The sequence below is a fragment of the Leptonychotes weddellii genome, chromosome 4 (assembly GCF_054177405.1).
Source record: "Leptonychotes weddellii isolate Sample4059 chromosome 4, ASM5417740v2, whole genome shotgun sequence".
Classification (NCBI taxonomy): Eukaryota; Metazoa; Chordata; class Mammalia; order Carnivora; family Phocidae; genus Leptonychotes; species Leptonychotes weddellii.
The window spans coordinates 37,396,032-37,416,288 of NC_138372.1; the positions used below are offsets into that span (position 1 = coordinate 37,396,032).

Here is a 20,257-nt window from a genome sequence, read left to right on the forward strand (position 1 = left end):
CACAATTCCGGACTTCCAGCTCTATTACAAAGCTGTCATCATCAAGACAGCATGGTACTGGCACAAAAACAGGCACATAGATCAATGGAACAGAATAGAGAGCCCAGAAATGGACCCTCAACTCTATGGTCAACTAATCTTCTACAAAGCAGGAAAGAATATCCAATGGAAAAAAGACCATCTCTTCAACAAATGGCGTTGGGAAAATTGGACAGCCACATGCAGAAGAATGAAACTGGACCATTTCCTTACTGCACACACAAAAATAGACTCAAAATGGATGAAAGACCTCAATGTGAGACAGGAGTCCATCAAAATCCTAAAGGAGAACACAGGCAGCAACCACTTTGACCTCAGCTGCAGCAACTTCTTCCTAGAACATCACCAAGGCAAGGGAAGCAAGGGCAAAATTGAACTATTGGGATTTCATCAAGATAAAAAGCTTTGCACAGCAAAGAAATAGTCAACAAAATCAAAAGACAGGCGACAGAATGGGAGAAGATATTTGCAAATGACATATCAGATAAAGGGCTAGTATCCAAAATCTATAAAGAACTATCAAACTCAACACCCAAAGAACAAAGAATCCAATCAAGAAATGGGCAGAAGACATGAACAGACATTTCTGCAAAGAAGACATCCAAATGGCCAACAGACACATGAAAAAGTGCTCAACATCGCTCGGCATCAGGGAAATCCAAATCAAAACCTCAATGAGATACCACCTCACGCCAGTCAGAACGGCTACAATTAACAAGTCAGGAAACGACAGATGTTGGCAAGGATGCATAGAAAGGGGAACCCTCCTATACTGTTGGTGAGAATGCAAGCTGGTGCAGCCACTCTGGAAAACGGTATGGAGGTTCCTCAAAAAGTTGAAAATAGAGCTACCCTACGACCCAGCAATTGCACTGCTGGGTATTTACCCCAAAGATACAAATGTAGGGATCCGAAGGGGCACCTGCACCCCAATGTTTATAGCAGCAATGTCCACAATAGCCAAACTATGGAAAGAGCCCAGACATCCATCAACAGATGAACGGATAAAGAATATGTTGTGTATATATATATACAATAGAATATTATGCAGCCACCAAAAAAATGAAATCTTGCCATTCGCAGTGACGTGGATGGAACTAGAGGGTATTATGCGAAGCAAAATAAGCCAATCAGAGAAAGACAAGTATCATATGATCTCACTGATATGAGGAATTTGAGAAACAAGACAGAGGATCATAGGGGAAGGGAGGGAAAAATGAAACAAGACGAAACCAGAGAGGGAGACAAACCATAAGAGACTCTTAATCTCAGGAAACGAACTGAGGGTTGCTGGAGTGGAGGGGGGTGGGAGGGATGGGGTGGCTGGGTGATGGACACTGGGGAGGGTATGTACTATGGTGAGCACTGTGAATTGTGTAAGACTGATGAATCACAACCTGTACCCCTGAAACAAATAATCCATTATATGTTAATAAAAAAAAAAAGAAATTACTGTGGATTTGAAGCTATGCTGCCTTCAGCAGACATTTACCTCCCCAGAATCCATGCCTCCTTCTGGCAGAATTTTCATGTCAGGATACCCACTCCTCTTATGTGGTCCTAGTAACAAACTACCCTCCAACCACTCCCATGACAGAGTTCATGGCAAATCAATAAACTATACATCCCTGGCCCCTGTTTCAGGGACAGTCATGGCCCTAAGCAAGTACAATCACATGGAATCTTAGGGATTTTGCAGGAACTGCCAGAAAAGAGGTACTCCACTAGATCTGAAATTACAAATACACAAGGCTAGGTGTGCTATAGCCCTTTTGACAATATAATGGGAAATTCCATCTGAGACTGGAACAACCCAGTGGAAGTGGAGACAATAAATAGAGCAAGAAAACAGATTATATCATTTGAACCCCAGTATGAAGCTATTCCTTAAGCCATCTCTACCTCTAAGAGATCTTAATTTCACAAGTCAATAAATTCACTCTCACTTAAATTAGCTTGGGTTGAATTCTTTCTTGCAACTGAAAAATCATAACAACTAAGTTTCTCTATAGCAATTTTAATGTAGCCTCATGAATGAGGAAAGATCATTCCCTATTTCTTGCCATATGGCCCAGATAAATCATTCGACAACCCCCTTATGTCTCAGTACCATCAATAAAATAAAGTATCAGCCATTATCTGCTTCAAAGTGTTATGAAGGTTAAAAACAGAAAAAGGTTTGTGTAAATATAAAATGATATTTAAACCCAATGCCTTGTAGATGGAAAATGGTCTCATTTTTAAAAAAGTAATTTCAGGAGGTCACTTTTATAGTATTACCATAAAGTTTCTAGTAAATATCAATAGTGCCTGCTGTATTTAGATTCAAATCCAATTGTATTTAAGTCCATTCTACACAGTACCTATGTATAAGAGAGAAGACTCAACTCCAAATCAAGTAGTCCTGAGATCAGGTATTATTAGTTCTACTGCTGACAGGTTTGTATGACTGGGCAAAATAACTCTCTAAGCACCTGAACTCCTTAACTGTAAACGAAGAACAATAAAATCTAACTCAAGTCATAAGGTTTCTGTGAGAAGCAAATGAGGTAACAGTTATGAAAGCTCTTGGCATGGTATATGCATTTAACACTCCTTCCATAAAATGTATTAAATAATGTTTTTCTAATATGCTATTCAAATATCTAAAGCTGGAGGAAAACTGTTTTCTATTCATTCTAAGATACACATTTTTCACTGCCTAAAGTCAGATAGTATTTATAGCTGATGCCACTGTTTATTTGGCAGTGATTTTTAGTTTAGTGGTACATAAGAAAATAGTGCATCCTGCAATGAAAGGGTTGCCTTAGATTTGATAGGTTATACTGGAAAAAAAAAGAAACAGGCTTCATGGATTCCCAATTCAAGAACTATGGTACTTAAATAAAGTAGCATTTACCAAGATATATATTAAAAACAGAAATGTGTGTGTGTGTGTGTGTGTGTGTATATTTACATAGTCAGCTGTAATTTTACTTTACATACCTCTGTAGGTCAACTATTTCATTGTTAAGGGTATCTAGCTCCTTAATAGCAGAGAAATCTGCAACAGGACTTGATCCTATGATGTTCTAAAAACAAAAAGTTCACAATTATAACATTATTACTATAAATCTATATATGGTGAAGTATTAAAAATGTTTAAAAGCACTACATGAATACAGATTATTACACATTTTACAGTATTACTAATACTTTAAATTCATTTAAGAAAATCATATCTAGTGTAATTTTATACACACACGCACACACACAGTTATAAACGGAGACATTTGCCCTTAAATTCTCTAAAAGCCGTTGCTCTATAATAGGTACCACCACTTCAGATCCCAAAGTCTTTGTCACTTGATCCTAGCGCCTGTTTAAACCTTGAAGTAAAGCAGATACCAGATTTATAAGCTAATTCTCCATTAAAGAATAAATTTCTTGGGGAGATGGACATTGACTTATGTGTACTTGTGTCATCTGGCACAAAGTAAGTAAACAAATTTTTGTTGAATCTCAGAATCATAATGGTAGTTGATTTTATTCAATTCAACATTTACTTTTCTTAACCAATTTTAGTGCCTACTCTATTTAAAGTAGAACCAACTGCTCAGGATGTTCCATAGTAAATATTAATATCACCATATATGAAACTGTTTTCATACATGACATCCTTCACATATGGTTTTCTTTCAATAATGAAAGTGTCAAAACTGGTCTCTGAATGGTACCTGTAGTTAGAAAATCTAGCTGGGTTTATTCTGGGCTCTGCCATTTTACTAGCTGCACGATCTTCACTATAAAATAGGGAAATAATCTCTGCCCTCTCTTTGAAAATTAAATGAGATAGGGGCATCTGCCTTCAGCTCAGGTCATGATCCCAGGGTCCTAGGATCGAGCCCAGCATCGGGCTCCCTGCTCAGTGGGAAGCCTGCTTCTCCCTCTCCCACTCCCCCTGCTTGTGTTCCCTCTCTCGCTGTGTCTCTATCAAATAAATAAATAAAATATTTTAAAAAATTAAATGAGATAAATAATGTATGTAAAGGCACTCTAAAACTTTTAACATTTTACAAATGTAAGGTATTATTATAATTAACTTCCTCAACAGAATATACTCTTAAGATGGACGCTCTCCCAATGAGTTGCTTCCACCCTGGCTCACAATGGTTTGTGAACCATTTTTGATGCGTTATATATCTGGCTGAAGTCAGGGCAAGAAGATAACTGCTCCTTTAAACACCTAACCTACCTCCAGTGCTACAACCAGACTGACAAATAACAGAATAACCACCATTAGGAAATGTTAAAATTGAGGCCTATATGTAAAACTAAAATATACTGAGGACCTTATTAGCAGAACATAAAACTTAGAATTAATACTTATGTTGTTATGGACTTAATGTATGTCACCAACTTGGATAACGGAAGAAGAAACCTAAAAGTTCACAATATCCCATCTCTTCACATGTATATGATGATTTACAATTTACTAAGCACTTTCAAATCCATTAATCAATTCTCAAAACTAATCTGAAAACTGGGTTGTAGGTATGGCAGATATTATTACTAACCCCATTTTATAGCTAAGGAACTAGATTTAAATGACTTGCCTAAAGTTGAACCCAGCAAATAGGAGATACTGATTAGGAGACCGCTGATTAAATTCAAGTCTATTTCACATTATGCCCCTTAGCACTTGCATATCAAGATCATATAGGTAAATGAAACCATCACCCTAAAAGCCAACTTGATAAACAGGTATGTCAATAAAATCTGGCAAATAATTTCCTCCATATTTCTTTAGGCACACTGCATTATTAGTCCTCAGATGTTTTGTCTATCAATACCAAAATTCATCTATTAGGATTCAATTAATGCTAGTCTCAATTTTATTATTAACTACAAATTTTTATCAAATGTACCTCTTACTGTTTTACTGTGTTTCTCTAATACAGGGACCCTTATCATCCTAAATTAAATTAGAAATTTTAAAGTGGATTTCTGAGGATGACAGGTATTCACTAGAATTTTAAGTCTGTCTAAACTTGATTTATGAGCTAAGCCTGGCCAGACAGTTTGACAGTTGAACAAAATGAAAAATTAGGACTTGGTCTCACTTTTATCACCAAGAGTAACTTATATCACCTAACTGCTACTGAGAAATTCGCTATGAAAGGTGCAAGTATACCAAGAAACTCATGACTTCCACACCTCTGTCACTCTAACTCAAAAAAAGTGATTCACAGTTGACAGTCTTTCACTATTAAAAATCTCAAATAAGAGTGAGACAAATAAGTTTAACCTCAAACAAGTTAGGTGATACCACAGATGACTCTAGAAGGAAGATTAGTGTACTGCAGCTGGTATAGCTTGTGTCACTCCTCAACTGCTAACACAGAAATTAAACTCCCATTCTAAAGTAAAAATGGCATCCAACCAACAAACATGGAAAAAGTTCAGCTAATAGTATATAAAGTATAAGAAGGGCATATGGAGAAAGATGTAGCATGTCCTCTTCTTTCAAAATATTTTCTCTCACCCAGTTTTGTGCATTACACAAAAATTCCACTTTAGTGATTTTAAGTGGATCAAAAAGCCTAAGGAAGGCCATCTAAAATGCACACAAGGACCAAGTGACAGACATGTGACAAAATCATGCTGTTTAGATATTTTCTCTGCATCAACTTTGCCACTTAAAAAGCTTCTAATTTCAAAATTATAAACCAAAAACTGTAATGCTAAAAAAGGCAAAAAGTAAAGCTCTAACCTTGAGAGAGTAGAGTTAAGAAACTGACAGTACAAGAAAGGCGAAAAGCAGAGTGCTGCAGAATGGAAAAAATAGTCCAAACTAGAAAAAACACAGAAAGGAAAGCAATATTCAAAAAATGATTAGTCAAAGCTGCAAAAAAATGCAGTTCTAAAAAAATTAGATTATAAAGAGAAAAGAGACTATTTGAAAGATAAAACAAATGCAAATTTTTAATATTTAGGTTAAAAATTTTGGTTAATAGGTAAGACAATAATGATAAAATCCCATTTTAATGTATAATATTGGTATCTGATATAAATAGCCAAAGATGTCTATGCTCTGGTGAATGGACTTCAGACAATTCTATTAAAAACTCTGTACAGCAGATGCAACCTGGAGTGTCTACTAATGTCATTTGCTTCAGAAAGCTCTGTCATATCTGTAGTTTGCACTGGTGGGAGACTTAGTGGGTATAAAATGAAGGTGACAAGGGGAAAAAGTCTGCATAGGTAAAAAAAAAAAAAAAAGGATGAAACAACTGAGATACAGTTATAGCAGAGAGCACACATACAAATTTGTAACTTTTATCTTTCTGGGTGGCATCCCTTGTAGCCTTTTCCACAACTTAGGGAACCCATATCCTATGTCACAAGAAATTTCAAAAATTTCACAAAATGCTCTCCCCTCCCCCAAAACTCACAAAAGAGATAATCAAATACTTATTTTATTAAAAAATAAGGATAAAAACTCTTATAAGTAATTTCCAAACCTGGTGGCTATAAATTTCCATTTAGTTGACTTATAAAAAAATCAATTTTGACTTTTATTAGGTTAAAATGGGATTTTTTTTTTAACCTATGTGACAAAATTACTGTAAAACCAAAAGAGTCTACTGACATTTTAAGGACAGCTCTCCTTACACCACACATTTGACAACTTCTATTACATCTAACTCTGAAGAATCACCACAGCAATAATTACTTTATAGGTCTTAACATATTTAAAAATGCAAGGTATGTTTGTTTGTTTTTTTTTAAGATTTTATTTATTTGACACAGAGAGAGCACAAGCAGGCAGAGCGGCAGGCAGAGGGAGAGGGAGAAGCAGGCTCTCCACTGAGCACGGAGCCCGACACAGGGCTCGATCCCAGGACCCTGGGATCATGACCTGAGCCGAAGGCAGACCCTTAACCGACTGAGTCACCCAGGCGCCCCAAGGTATGTATTTTTTAAAGGCAAATAGCCTCTAGACAATATAAGTCCTTTTGAAGCTCTATTAAGGCCAAGATATTGTAAATATACTATGCTAGGAAGGATGTCTGGAGGAGGAGAGAAAAATCAAGGCATAGCATGGCTAAAACAAGGTAGTTTTGAAAATTCCCACTGCTGGCCAGAAACCAGAAGTTGCTAAAACCGGCTTCTAGCTGTTCAGCTATGAAATTTGGCCATATGCTCAGGAAAAGAAGGTCATCTGCATGGCAAAAACCACAAAGATTTCTTCTCAACATAATGTTTTTCTTCGGCTCAGGTCATGATCCCAGGGTCCTGGGATCGAGCCTCGCATCGGGCTCCCTACTCCGCAGGAAGCCTGCTTCTCCCTCTCCCACTCCCCCTGCTTGTGTTCCCTCTCTCGCTGTGTCTCTGTCAAATAAATAAATAAAATCTTAAAAAAAAAAAATTGACACCAAACAATCATAATCTCCTAGATTTTGTTTTCAAATTTGTATTGAGTGAATCATCAAATGAAACACAGCAATTTAATTCCTATACATTTCATTTAAATTTTATACCTTATTCATAAAAATTCACAAATCCAAGAGGGGGGAAAAAGACACATTTTTCCAATTTTTAGATTGGAAAATATGGTTGCCATATATGTAATAAATGTTGGGGTAAATGAACTGCAGCCCAACGATGTCATACAAGGCGTTTGAACATATTTATAGACACAAACTGAACCACAAACAGTATACTGCTCTACTCCTAGCCAGATACATTTTCTCCACCGTTTCATTCAAATCAAGTCTGTCATCTAACACAGCACTTGTTTCTTTCTGTTAATACACTCAGGTTTTCTGTTAAGTTGTCTTACCTTTTGTAAATTGGCCCTGTCTGATGGTGGGACCATCTCAGGAGTCAGAATGTGAGGAGGATCAATGCCCTTTATTAACTTTTGATTGATTAAGTGAAAAGCCAAGGCAAACTGATCTTTTGAAAGCTTCCCACAGTCCTTTGTGTCACATAATGTCCTGTACAAATAAAGAAAACAAACAGAATATAAATGCTACAATTGCTATTCTAAAAATCCAGGGAAAAAGTAATAAGACTAGGTAGCTTTTTAAAAATATCAGTTGAATTAAAAAAGAAACTCATATTTCTGTGTGTTTGGCCTGTCAAAAACTTAAACTCAAATGTTAGAAAAGAGAGATCAGCTAAAATGGTTTTAAAAAAAGAGAGAGAGAAAGAGAATGTTCACCTTGGTGCTGAGCAGAGGTCTCTTATCTGGGTTTGCTTTGTGCTTCCTTACCAATTTCCAGAACCACTACAGAGTAAGAGTTGTGATGGGCCAAAGAATCCCAATGTTCTCAACATTAAAAGATGTTAAAAATGAGGGGCGCCTCGGTGGCTCAGTTGGTTAAGCGACTGCCTTCGGCTCAGGTCATGATCCTGGAGTCCCGGGATCGAGTCCCACATCAGGCTCCCTACTCAGCCGGGAGTCTGCTTCTCCCTCTGACCCTCCTCCCTCTCATGCTCTCTGTCTCTCTTTCTCTCTCTTGCAAATAAAAAAAAAAAAAAATTAAAAAAAAAAAAGATGTTAAAAATGAAACTTAAGTTTCAACAAATTTGGTTCATTAGTGGCATTAGAATGATTCTAAAACAAGCAAAAATTTCCACGTTGGCTTGCTTCCTGCAACTCTAGGGAGTAGGCGGATATAAGGATCACCAAGTCAAAGCAGAAACAACAGCTGCAAATGGAGATCACATGTGAAGAGAAGGCAGCAATGTGGAAAGCTTTACAAAATCACTTGAAGAGAAACAGCAAATGTTTTATCCTGTTTTCTTTTCTGTCCTTCCTCCCTTCCTCTCTCTTTCTCTCTCTCTAAAGCTCAGCTTTCTGAAGTCCTGATCTGTTTCATTCATTGAAACCCAATGTGGCCTGATGAACAGACTATGGGTAAGTTGTCAAAGAAACCCTGAATTCCAACTTCTCTACTTATTTCTTCTTGTGACCTTGAACAAATTTTTTTAACCTCTTCAAGCCTTAGTTTCTTCATCTATAAAGTGGAGATAACACACATTCTGCAAGGTTACAGTGAGAATTAAAGGTAAAGTACATAAAGTCTGGGCATATTGCCAAGCCCATGACAACTGCCATTTATTGAGCACACTGTCTGGCCTAGGCTCTTGAAAGTGGCAATTATTATTAGTTACACATATTTAATCTTTCCCAGTCTTGAGTTCTTGTTCCTCTTAAGGCAGACCTACTGTCCTCATTTGTTCTTTTCTAAGTATCTCTGCAGCTATGTGGTTCCACATCTGATGTTTGCTGCCTCATGAAAACCTCAACATAACCTCTGGTATAGTCAGGTGGATTGACAACAGGCACACTATAATTTTCATATGCATGGTCTCATTTAACATGGTATGCACTAGAGACACTCAAGTTTGTCTTTTTTAAGGACCAAGTGTATACTCTCTATGTAAAGGTATAACAGAATACATATGACCTACAGAATTATAAGAGCACACCTTGAAGGTACTGTTTTGTATATTGTTTAAATTTCAGATTTTTTGATTCTCCCTTAAAAATTTAAGTTTAATTGATATAAACAAATGCTGCATTTTAACATTTTAATAATTAACTGACATTGTCAATCTTATAAAACAGGTAATCCATTCTCAAGCTTTTATCCATTATCCAGAAGAAATTCTCATATTTAAATTTTCTCTACAAAAAATTCTGAAACAAAACTGTCCAATTTACAAATGCCTAAAAATAAGAATGCACAAAACTAGAGTTATACAAAACCATATTTGTTTTCTAAATCAATTTAAATAAAATCTTACCAAATATGGGCTAGTAAGGTAGAAGGTAAACCTGTCTTCAGGAAGATTTCACGGACTTCCAATCCAGACACAAAGCCATCCATATCTTTATCAGTTTTCAAGAAGATCTCATCATATTTAGCCTTTTCTGCAGGGGATACAACCCACTACAGGAAAGAAATAAAAATAAAAATAAGTAAATATGTATATATAGAGAGAGAGAGAAAGAGAGAATTTCTGTCAGAATGAAACAGACTTTGAAATGTCATTCTTGCAATCCATGATAGTATCTGTCAAAATTCTGAGCAATTCCACCCCACTAACTGTACCATTCCATCACACCCTAATCGAAATGCTGTGGTGAAGAGAAAATTACAGATGAAAAATATAGGTTAGTTGGGACTATACTTATAGATGCCCATTTCACTTTTTTCCTTTTAAGTAATGAGTAAATTCAAGCATAGTTAACTCTTGACTTATGAATGACCACATTAATATGGGTAACTGTGAGAGTCTGTATAAACAAAATATTCAGATAATTCTCAATCCCCATTTTTTATAGTTTCATTCACCATTCTTAGCTGTAGCTGAATTAGCTGATTTGCATATCCTGCCATTATTTGCCTTTACTCAGCCTGACAAGCAGCAGGCTGGAGGAAAAAAGGCTCTCGACAACCCAAAATTGGATAATTTGATCCCTAAGAATCAAGAGTTAACTGGGGATTAAAAAAACAAAAATATCTATTAACTATGCCCGGGCAAGCATGCCAGATTAGCATGGAGTATCTTCTGTCTCCAACTCTAATTCCAGGTAGATCAAGGCAAAGCCAATAAAACATCCATATGACCTAAGTAAGGCCAAATGCAGGAGAAGGATTATATGTCTTCTCCGGGACATGACATTATGCAGGTTCAACCAGAGGGTGCTCTAAATCTTTGATCCCTTTGATTGCTCCTTCTGTCTTCATCAAGCAATCAACTATTAAATGCCATGCACTTAAAAAAAAGTCCTTTAACACTGATAGATCTATACCTGTCTTAACGGTGCTTTGGTAGGTAAAATGCCTACAGGTGGTAAGGAGTGGTAAGGTTCCTCGGCTGATGCTGACGAGGGGATCAACCACACAGAGCCTGATATACTGACCGTTTTTCTCTTAGAAGGTGGCACCAAGGCGGGAGGCAAGGACATTGGCACAGGTTCTTTCTCCAATGCGCAGTATACCAAAAACATGGCCTTCAAGAGAGATGAATCAGGGTCATATATATTAAAATCATTTAACAACACTGACCCACTGAACTGATTATTGTTCACACAAAGCAGCTTTAAGCTGTCTCAAATTTTTTTTTTTTTTTTTTTAAGAAATTAGGCTGGGAAAGAAAGAAGGAGGAAAAGAGAGAGAGAGATGAAAGGAAGAAAGGAGAAAAGGAAATAAATCAAAGCTAAGCAACTTTTAGGAATATATCCAAAGTAGCAAAAACTCAGACACACACCCTTCAATTAGAGATCTTGCAATGTCAAAAGCAAACAATCTGGGAAAAAGATATTTGCAAAGAAAGAGCTAATCTCCCTAAAAAGAGTCCCTAGAAATTAACAGAAGAAAAAAACAAAATCCAATAGGAAAATGGGTAAAGAGTAAAAACAGGTATTTTACAGAAAAGTAAATACTACAAATGGTCTATAATATACAAAAATATGCTCACTTTCACAAGAAAACTTCAAATTAAAACTGTATTAAAATACCATTTTCCACTTAACTGGCAAAAATCCAAAGTTTCATAAAGCACATTCTTAACTACACTAGGCAAACAGGCACCCTCAGGCATTGCTAGTGGGAGCTCAAACTGGTACAAAGCCTATGAAGGACAAATTGGCAACAACTACCAAATTTCTCCTTTGGCTCAGCAATCCCCCATCTGGGAATCTATCCTCAGACTTACCTGCCTCCATAAAAAAAACACTGTGTGAAAAAGATTGTTAATCACAGAATTCTTTGTAGCAGCACCCAAGTGCTCAACCACAAAAGACTGGTTTTAAACAATTATGATACAGCTATACAATAAAATACTATGAAACAAAAGCAAAAACAAAAACCAACGAACAAAAGCCATTGAAAACATTCTCTATCTTAACTGCAGTACCTTCACAAATATATACAATTATCAAAACTCATCAAATTATATACTTAAATTGAATGCAATTCACTGTATGTAAAGTAGTTCTTCAATAAAGCTGACCTGGGCGGGGGGGTTAGTAATCATAGAGCTCTCTATGTAAAGATATCCAAGTACAGTGTTAATGTGTATAACAGTGTGTATAGTGTGTTATCTTTTGCAGTAAGGGAGTAATATTTATTCATGTGTTTATATTTGCATTTTATTTATTTATTTTTTTTTTTAAAGATTTTATTTATTTATTTGAGACAGAGAGAATGAGATACAGAGAGCATGAGAGGGAGGAGGGTCAGAGGGAGAAGCAGACTCCCTGCCGAGCAGGGAGCCCGATGCGGGACTCGATCCCGGAACTCCAGGATCATGACCTGAGCCAAAGGCAGTCGCTTAACCAACTGAGCCACCCAGGCGCCCTATATTTGCATTTTAGAAGTCTAGAAGAATGAACAAGAAACTAAGAAAAGTGGTTGATTACAGAGTGGGTATAAATGAAGCACTGAGGGCAAGGATGGAACTGAGTTTTTTTCCACTGAATACCTTCTTATATTGTACTGCTTTCTGAACCATGAGAATGTATTACCTATTTAAAATTATTTTTAATTATTAAATAAAGCATTTGCACAAAGTGGAACAACCTACATATAGAATGTTCCAGGATATTCCCTCATTTTAAAGAATTCAAGACACCTCCAAGACTTTCAAAAGATAGTTTCCATGACAACCTTCAAGTATATGAAATTGCTCAAAGCAACCTGGAACTTCTGGGGCGCCTGGGTGGCTCAGGTCATAATCCCAGGGTCCTGGGATCGAGCCCCGCGTCGGGCTCCCTGCTCAGCGGGAAGCCTGCTTCTCCCTCTACCACTCCCCCTGCTTGTGTTCCCTCTCTCGCTGTCTCTGTCTCTCTGTCAAATAAATAAATAAAATCTTTAAAAAAAAAAAAAAAGCAACCTGGAACCTCCAAAAAGATTCCAACAGCAACTGGGAGGAAGCTTAAGTACTTATTTTTCTTCCACTGAAGATAACATTTTTCGGTGGCGCCTGGGTGGCTCAGTCGTTAAGCATCTGCCTTCGGCTCAGGTCATGATCCCAGAGTCCTGGGATAGAGCCCCGCATCGGGCTCCCTGATCCGCGGGAAGCCTGCTTCTCCCTCTCCTACCCCCTGCTTGTGTTCCCTCTCTCGCTGTGTCTCTCTCTGTCAAATAAATCAACAAAATCTTTTATTAAAAATAAAATAAGGGGCGCCTGGGTGGCTCAGTTGGTCAAGCAACTGCCTTCGGCTCAGGTCATGATCCTGGAGTCCCGGGATTGAGTCCCGCATCGGGCTCCCTGCTCAGCGGGGGGTCTGCTTCTCCCTCTGACCCTGCCCCCTCTCATGTGCTCTCTCTCATTCTCTCTTTCAAATAAATAAATAAAATCTTTAAAAAAAATAAAATAAAATAAAATAACATTTTTCCCCAAAAAAAGTTTGCTTACAATTCTAAGTTAAGTTTTAGGGGGCTTTCAAATCAGTATTTATTGAGCATCTAATACAACAACACTGATCCCTGATTTGTGTGATTACAAATATTTTATGTATGAAGAAACTGAAGCTCAGAGATGCTAAGTAACTTGCCTGATACCTTTTAAGATAGTATAGGGTTCAAACAAAGATCCGGCTACAAAGCTCTTGTTTTTCTCAGATTTGATAGCTTCATTAAGAGCACACATATAATTTTACAATACCATGTTCTCCTCCACAAAGGATAAAACTAAACTTACACCCAATGGGACCCAAATTGTAGCAGGTATCAGAATTACCGGGACAACTTTATAAAGCACAAATTTCTGGGCTCCACTCCGAGAATTCTAGAATCATTAGGTCTGGGTTGGGCCTGGTATTTTAAATTTCTAAGAAGTCTCCAAGGATGCTGATGCTCTTTGTCCTGGGACCATATTTAACCATTTGGCCCAAACCAAGAATTCTCTTCTTCCCATTCACTAGTCAACTTGAAGAATTCAATTTAGTTTTAGAAACACACAAACTTTATTATCTTCAAAAGCTTGAAACTCCAGAGTGAAAACAATCTGGCTAGCACATACTTTCAACCAAATTCGTGATATAGGCAATATTATTAAATTGGCACTGAGCTAAAAGAAGTGACTAACATGCACATTAAAGGTCAGCATTCCTCTTGATGCAGATGGGAGTCACTTCCTGGAAAAGGAGACACTAGAAGCAAAAAAGCTATGTCAGCTATCTGCTGCCAATAGGCAACACAGTTTTTGAAAATTAAAAAAAAAAAAAAAGTATCATTAATTTCATGTTGTGTTGAAAATAGTCCCTGACAAAACTGAAGCCAAAAAATTTTCTACCAAATAAAACAAAAAAGTGAACAGTATACTGCTGGGTTGTGATTTTTTTTTTTTTTTATTATATTGTACTTCATCCTAATCAAAGCCTGCCATTGAAACAAAATAGCAACTAAATCAAATGATGCACCATGTTCATCGAAAGAAAAAAAGAAAAAAAATCTGGCAAAATTAAACCTAAGCTTTCTCAGTGATAGCAGGGAAAGGGGATTTAGTTTTACTGTTGCAGTCAATTACCAGTAGCTTCTCACTTTGTTTTCTTTTTATTCTCTGTCCTTTTAGGGAGCATTTCTCAAATTTTAGTGGCCATCAGAATCTCTGAGAGGGCTTCTCTGACCCTACCCCAGACATTCTGATTTAGTTGGGCTGGGCTAAGGCCTAAGACTCTGCATTTCTAATAAATTCTCTGGTAATGTTGATGTTGCTGATGGGAGACCATACTTTGAGAACCACTATTTTAGGAGTTTCCTTTAGAGTTTTATTTGCTCATTCATCTACTCAATCACTTGAACTGCCAGTTTTCATTTCTTAAAATAGCATTCTGGGATGAAAATAATGGGCATTTCTTATGTATGCCAAGTAATACAAGTTTTCTTCATCAATTTAATTCAACAAAATATTTACTGAGAAATCTCTAGCCACCAGGCACTGTGCTAGGCACTAGAAACAGAAAACTAAAAAGATATTTTATGTTTACTACCTGATAGAACCAGCAAATACGTAACAAGTTAATTTCAGTACAGTGTGAACATGTAATACAAATACAGTTAATAAATCTCAAAGTGCCAAAAGCTCTTCACATGAGGACCCAACAAATGCTACTAAAATTTAGACTTAATGGAAAAAAAAAATTTAGACTTAACAGAAAAACTTAAGGCCTAGTAAGAATGTAAAAACCAGTACAAAGATATGAAGACAGAATACAAAGTAAAAAGGGCAAGAGTCTGCCTCTCCAGAGAATAGAATAGGAAAAGAGGAAAATAATAACTTTATAGTGAAGAAATCTGGCAAACACTATCTTTACCAAGTGACGAAGATTAACATCACCAGTAATGGCATGTGGACACTATGTATCCCCTGATAAGTGTGATGAGAAAGGCATTTCACACCTGTGGTATTCTTTCCAAAAACCCATACCTCTAATCTATCCATGAGAAAAACATCAGACAAACCTAGATTGGCAGACCTTCTATAGGATACCTAGCTAGTGCTCCTTGATAACGCCAAAGTCATAGAAGCAAAACAGAAAAACTACCATATACTAAAGGAGACACCAGGGAAATATAAATCAAAACCACTATGAGATAATACCTTACACATGTCAGACTAGCCAGAATCAGAAAGACAAGAAATAACAAGTGTCAGCAAGGATGTGGAGAAAAAGGAATCCTGCTGTACTGTTGGTGGGAATGTAAACTGCTGCAGCCACTGTGGAAAAAAGTATGGAGGTTCCTCAAAAAATTAAAAATAGAAATATTATATGACCCAGTAATTCCACTACTGGGTATTTACCCAAAGAAAACAAAAACTAATTCAAAAAGATGTATGCACCTCCATGTTTATTGCAGCATTATTTGCAATAGCAAAGCACCCCAAGTGTCCACTGATAGATGAATGGATAAAGAGATGTGGTACACACACACAGGAATATTACTCAGCCATAAAAAAAGAATGAGATCTTGCCATTTGCAATAATATGGATAGTCCTGGGTGGCTCAGTTGGTTAAGCGACTGTCTTCGGCTCAGGTCATGACCCTGGAGTCCCAGGATCGAGTCCCGCATCAGGCTCTCTGCTCAGTGAGAAGCCAGCTTCTCTCTCTGACCCCACCCCCTCTTGTGCACTCTCTCTCTCAAATAAACAAATAAAATCTTTAAAAAAATAAAATAATATGGATAGCCCCAGAGAATACAATGCTAAGTGAAATAAGTCAGACAAATACCATGATTTCACTCACATGTGGAATCTAAGAAATATATGAACAAACAAACAAAGAGAAAACAAACAAGAAAATAGACTCTTAAATACAGAGAACAAACCGGTAGTTGTGGGGGGGGGGGCGGGGAGGGTGAAATAGATAAAAGAGATTAAAAAGTACAAACTTCCAGTTATAAATAAGTCACAGAGATGAAAAGCAGAGCATAGGGAATATAATCAATAAGATTGTAATAACATTGGTAACAGACAGTAACTATACTTATTATGGTTATTGTGGTTACTGAGCAATGTATAGAATTGTTAAATCAGTATGTTGTACACCTTAAACTAATACAACACTGTGTGTTAATTATATTATTTCAATTAAAAAAAGGTTACAAATTCTGAAAAGTAAAAAAAAAAATACTATGCACTATGTTGCCCCATTCATGAAATAAAAAGAAGGAAAAAGATTTATCAGGCAAAGTCTACCAAAACAATGCTAGTGAGACTACTGATATTGACAAAACCACAAGGAAAAACCCAGAACCGAAAGGACTAAATTAACCAAGTAAAATCTAGAATTTTAGTTACCAAAAAATGTTCTAAAATCTTCTGGGGTTAGGAGGTGAAGAAGAAAGAAGTGAAAATAATCTAAAGGACTTGTTATACTGGAGTGAAGGTTAACTTACTTTCAGCTACTGGAGAAAGTATGATTAAGTACAGGGATAGGTGTTATTAATCATTAATGGCATAGACATTATAACAGAATTTCCACTTTAATAAGAAGGGAAAATTCAATGAATCCCTACTTGATAACCAGGAACAATAGGAACAGGAAAAAAAGAGAAAATAATAATGTTAAATAAATAAGGTAGGGGGAATAAAATCAATATCTGCATCATTATCTTAAAAGACAAAAACTGTCAAATTAGGTAAAAAACTGAAACACAGCAACATGCTGTTTTCAAGAGATACATTTTAAATATAAGAAATATCAGGTAATCCAGATAAAAAGAGAACAGAGGCAGTAGAAATATCACATGAAGAGTGGCTGGGTGGCTCAGCTGGTTAAACATCCGACTCTTGATTTTGGCCTAGGTCATGATCTCAGGGTGGTGGGATAGAGCCCTGAGCCCCCAGTCGGGTTCCATGCTCAGCAGGGAGTCTGCTTGAGATTCTCTTTCTCCTTTCCCTCCCTTCCCGCCCCTCCCCCACAACTCGTGCACACTTTCTCTTTCTCAAATAAATAAATCTTAAAAAAAAAAATATCACATGAGCTGGAATCCAAAATTAAAGGCATGATAAAGTTGGTAAGCATTTCTGAGGAATGCACATAGAAAGAAATCAAATGTGCAAAATGTTAAAATTAGTAAATCTAGAAGGCACATGGATGTTCACTATTTTTTTTTAAGTAGTAACTTCCTATAAATGCGTCATTCATTCTTAAATTATTCTTTCAATAAAGGCTTACTTTTATTTTAAAAAAGAGTAGGTTACCTAGTAAAAGGCTTCAGGGCATATAAGATAAACTGTGTTTAATCACTTACCTTAGCACATACTACCATTAATCAAATGAGGATAATACTATTCTCCATCTATCTTAACTATGCTTATACAAATGCTTCTTTGAAATTTTTAATTGTTGTCTTCATAAGAAAAAAAATTCCTCTACACATCTTACCAATGCAAAGATTTTTTGCCAATATTCTTAACACAAAAGCTATTTATAAAAAGTTAATATATAGAGTTTGACAGTCTTTCAAAGTACATCAGCCAAATCTCAATATACCACTTTCTTTCCCAAAAACACCAAACATTGAATCAACCTTTAATATATAGCTGGGAAAACTTTTGTCACCACTTGAGTGGGTATCCCCTGCCACTTCCCAATTATCACCCAAGTTAAAATAAAAATACTAGGGACTAACGACCATCAACTCAAGTCACACTTTAAGTTTCCATTTCTCAATTTTTTTTCAAATGTAATAATACTTATTCTTCCTATTTTAGTTGACTCTTGGGAGATAAACAGAATAAAATTTATGAAAGGGCAAAAAAGGAAAAATAAGGCAAACGAGAAACAAAAACATAATCAATAAAATTGATATGATGAGTTTTTAGAGGTGTAATATCTTCCGAGCAGAAATGCTGACACATCCAGGGAACATATGTAAAAACAGGTCATGAACTTGGCAAAGAAGAAAACCTCAAGAAATTTTTTTTTTTAATATTTTATTTATTTATTTGACACAGAGAGAGAGAGAGCACAAGCAGGGGAAGTGGCAGGCAGAGGGAGAAGCAGGCTTCCCGCTGAGCAGGGAGCCCGATGCGGGGCTCGATCCCAGGACCCTGGGATCATGACCTGAGCCGAAGGCAGCCGCTTAACCGACTCAGCCACCCAGGCGCCCAAGAAATTTTTTTTTTTTTTAAAGATTTTATTTATTTATTTGACAGAGAGCTAGAGAGAGAGAACAAGTAGGCAGAGAGGCAGGCAGAGGGAGAGGGAGAAACAGGCTCCCTGCTGAGCAGGGAGCCTGATGCGGGGCTTGATCCCAGGACTCTGGGATCATGACCTGAGCCGAAGGCAGCCACTTAACCAACTGAGCCACCCAGGTGCCCCCCAAGAAATTTTTTAAATAGAGATTTTAAAGACCACATTCTCGAGGTGTAATCTAATCAAGCTAAAAGTATATACATATGTAACTAAAAACCAACCAAACTTAACTACTTTGAAATTAGGAAATATATTCCTCAACAGATAGTAAAAAAAACCCTAAAAATTATCTAAAAAGCAGCAAAAAGGAGAATACTTTATATCAGTATCTATAGAATCCAGCTAAGCCTGTACTCAAGAGAAAATATATACCTTAAATGTTTTCAATATTAAAGATGATAAAAAATAAAGGGACTTAGTACTCATTTTCCGAAATTTTTTTTTTTAAAGGCAAACCAAAAGAAACTAGGAAGAACTAAAGTAAAAGCTGAGAAGAATAAAAAAGTCAAAACATAATAGAAAGGATGATTACATCCAAAAGATGGCTCTTTTAAAAGATTTAAAACTAGACAAAATTCAATTAAACAAAAGATCTCTTGAGAGGGGGCAAAAATACACAAGATTTGGAATGAGAAAGTAGCACAACCACAACCCCAGAAGAGATTAAAAGAATAATGCCAATCTGTCATGAGTTCAAAAAGTCAAAGAAATAGGTAATTTCTTAGCAAAATAAAGACAGAAAATCTGAACAGATGAATTTCCAAGTAAGAGATTAAAAGGGGGATTAGAGATTTCCTATTCATGAGCTCACAGCAGAGTTGTATCTAGCCTTTAAGGAAGAGATAACCACAACTCTATTTGGAATTAACTTCCAATTTCCAGAGATGACATGTCTTCAGATAAGATGTCAAAACTTTCTCTGACTCTATAAATGAAGTGCAACTACAGTGTTATCCATGTTTTCTTTTAATAAAACAAATGTGAAAATCTGGGGGCATATATGAAGTAAAATTATTCCATAGCAGAAGGAGGTACTGAGATGTGGTGCCTGGTTAAGATGGAAAACAAAGGCTCAATACCACTCAGCATCTTTACAGTATATTATCCAAAGCAGATAATCCTATGTACCTTAAAGTCAAATAAAATGAAGATGGTAAAACATACATTTTCTATTATCCATTTGTTTAAAAATATTTATTGACTACCTGTACACTTTAGATAAAAATCCACATACCAACAATCTTAAGGAAATATAGTTTTCCTCTGAGGATAAACAGGGAAATTCTCACTTGAAAAACCATTAAGATGTTTAAGATTTTAAGAGCATTAGGTTACTTACAACTGCAAACTCATCTCTGTCAAGCATTCCATCATGATCAATGTCACTCAACTCCCAAACCTTAAAAAGAAAAGAACTGACAAAAATTAATGTTCTTTCATTTCATGTGCTACCTGTAAACACCAAATACATAAACAGGGGCGGGGGGGGGGAAGAGGGACGCGCGCGA

General features: G+C 36.5%; 1 protein-coding gene across 6 annotated transcripts in view; it reads right to left on the minus strand.

The window, feature by feature from the left end:
* EPS15 (epidermal growth factor receptor pathway substrate 15) overlaps window positions 1-20,257 on the minus strand; it is a 138,508-nt gene that overhangs the window by 72,460 nt on the left and 45,791 nt on the right. For 4 of the 6 annotated variants that reach the window (XM_081816902.1, XM_081816900.1, XM_081816899.1 and 1 more), the window contains 5 exons: window positions 20,089-20,148; window positions 10,853-11,053; window positions 9,841-9,986; window positions 7,865-8,021; window positions 3,025-3,110 (listed from right to left, as the gene is read on the minus strand). In XM_081816902.1, the coding sequence (XP_081673028.1) occupies window positions 3,025-3,110; window positions 7,865-8,021; window positions 9,841-9,986; window positions 10,853-11,053; window positions 20,089-20,148 (650 nt within the window). Of the gene's footprint in view, window positions 1-3,024; window positions 3,111-7,864; window positions 8,022-9,840; window positions 9,987-10,852; window positions 11,054-20,088; window positions 20,165-20,257 lie in introns of all 6 variants that reach the window. The other 2 variants (XM_081816901.1, XM_081816904.1) reach the window with 2 other exon arrangements.